Genomic DNA, 2,179 nt, shown 5'->3' on the forward strand with positions numbered 1-2,179 from the left:
TCCGTCCTTCTCCTGCATGTTATCTATTTGGATTTGCTTGATTCCCTCCATCTACATACTGGATTTTCCATCCTGTCCTAATTCATCCCCCATTTAATATTAACTTTGGTAGCCGCTTTAGTTTCCCCTATCCATAGAAAGATATGTATTCAAGGGAGGAAACGTTTGCACAACCAATTTGAGGTGGTGCTCTATGCTGTATTAGATCAGCTGTGCTGAAGAGGTGAAAGCACAGCCAACTCATTTAAACCTGGAGAGAAGAACACTTAGAGTATCCTCTCTTACTGACATTGATCTTCTACCTATCCTTGTCTGTTTGGTTGTCTCTGCAGTATAATGTCTTTCTCTACCAGGGCAAGATTTAAACTCATCAGTGTTGATTTAAAATAGCTTCAGAACTTAGAAATCAGTCAGCCCATCTAATGAATGTTTGATGCACATGATAGTTTTTATAAGCATAGAAATTAGATTTAATGGTTTTTTTGGTTTTTCATTAATATTTTCTCCCTTTAACAGTGTACATGAATTGTAATCAGTGGTGGAAAACAGAATTGGAGTTACTTAAGTTTTGTACTTAAGTAGAAATATCTAGCAACTCAAGTTACTAGTTACTTTACAGATAGAAGATAATAGTAGCAGTAGAAAATACAATGTATGAAAATTGTTTTTTGGGTAACAGTGCTGAATGCCAACAGACCAGCAATAAAGTCGGAGCCATCTGCTTTCATCCAGCAAGCTGGTGACTATCCACACACTGGTTTTGATGGTCTTGTGCAGTCTAGGTGATCACAGGCTGATGGTTTCAATGACAGTCTCCAATAAGGATTTTCCATTTAATTATTTTTCTCCACTGCAGTATATTCTGCTCTTGATAAGAAAGCCTCAGCAGTTCTGTCATTATCTCGTCCACAGCTAACACTGCAGAGCACCAAGTCCAGGGTGGCCTTCTTTGAGGAGCTTTAAACCACAGACAGTACCTGTAAAGGTGGAGATGCACAGCTGCCAATGACCTCTCATTTCTACATTCCTGGTCAGTTTAAATGACTGAACACACTACAAGGCCTTAAACCACACAGTGAAACCACTATGAAACACTTCAAACTAAAAATTGACCACTGCCTTGATCTGCACCAGCACCATGGGCTTCATGTGTACGCACAAACAAGAATGCATGCAAACGGTTCCTGTACTAAACCTGGGATTGATAATAAATAAATAAATAAAAATCTGAGTGCCTGTTTACAGTGAGTGTGTGACATGCATCACAGCTTTTATTAATATTTTGATGTGAAACTGGGGGTGGGTTTTATCCCTGTCAAATAAAAAAAAAAGATGCATAATGTGATCTTTGCCTACTCGTGTTCCACTGAGACAGTATTTGTGTAGTTTAGAATGGTTATTATATCATGTCCAGATGGGATGGCCCACATTATTCAATTCAGACAAACAAACCACTAAGAAATAAAGATGAACAAAATAGATTAGTGGTTTCAACTGTGCCCTGACCCAGATATTTGATATTTAGTAGATATATGCAGTAATATACTGTATGTATGTTAGCCTACGCTGCTTAAACACTGACCATTTGTTATATTCCATTTTATTCATGTTATTTGTTGGCCAACCAATCCTTCTATATAATATGTTGTTTCTTTGCTTAATAACTTCATGCTGCCTTAGTTTTCTTGTTTCAGTGGAATGGGTAAATGAAAAATGTCCGAGCATTAAATGCAAGACATTTCTTTGCCATCATTCATTTAAAGAGACATTTATTGCTCACAGTGGGAGCTGATGGGGTGTCATGGACATTAAGCTTGTTCTCAACACAAAAATCCAATTCTATGATTTATAACAACATTTTTGCCTTAATAGCCCTGTGTGAGCACACAGTCTTTTTTTTATATCTGATAATCTGTATTTGTGCCTTTATGGCTCGTCATGTTACGTATCTCTGGGTGCCTCAAGCAGCTGATTAGGGACTCGTTACATAAGGCAGGGAGCGCACAGTGCTCTGCTTCTTTAAGTGAAGAGATGATCATTTGTATTAGGTGGTTCTTAGAATTTGAACTGGATGAAGCAACTGTGATTCTTAGATGTGATTTTCTGTCACATCTGTCATCTTTCCTTTTTTATAAACACAACTGCTTTTTTGAAACATGAATTTGCAAATATTTTGAAT

At 37.3% G+C, this 2,179-nt stretch overlaps 2 protein-coding genes across 4 annotated transcripts in view; one reads left to right on the forward strand and one right to left on the reverse strand.

Moving 5' to 3' along the window:
* The window catches only part of nf2a (NF2, moesin-ezrin-radixin like (MERLIN) tumor suppressor a), a 22,987-nt gene extending 21,747 nt beyond the window's left edge, over positions 1-1,240 (forward strand). The window contains 1 exon segment of the mRNA XM_020598211.1: positions 913-1,240. Within this exon segment, the coding sequence (XP_020453867.1) occupies positions 913-963 (51 nt within the window). The 3' untranslated portion in view covers positions 964-1,240.
* The window catches only part of fbxo21 (F-box protein 21), a 96,598-nt gene that overhangs the window by 29,953 nt on the left and 64,466 nt on the right, over positions 1-2,179 (reverse strand). The window lies entirely within an intron of this gene.

The sequence above is a fragment of the Monopterus albus genome, unplaced genomic scaffold (genome assembly GCF_001952655.1).
Source record: "Monopterus albus unplaced genomic scaffold, M_albus_1.0 scaffold37.1, whole genome shotgun sequence".
Taxonomy (NCBI): domain Eukaryota; kingdom Metazoa; phylum Chordata; class Actinopteri; order Synbranchiformes; family Synbranchidae; genus Monopterus; species Monopterus albus.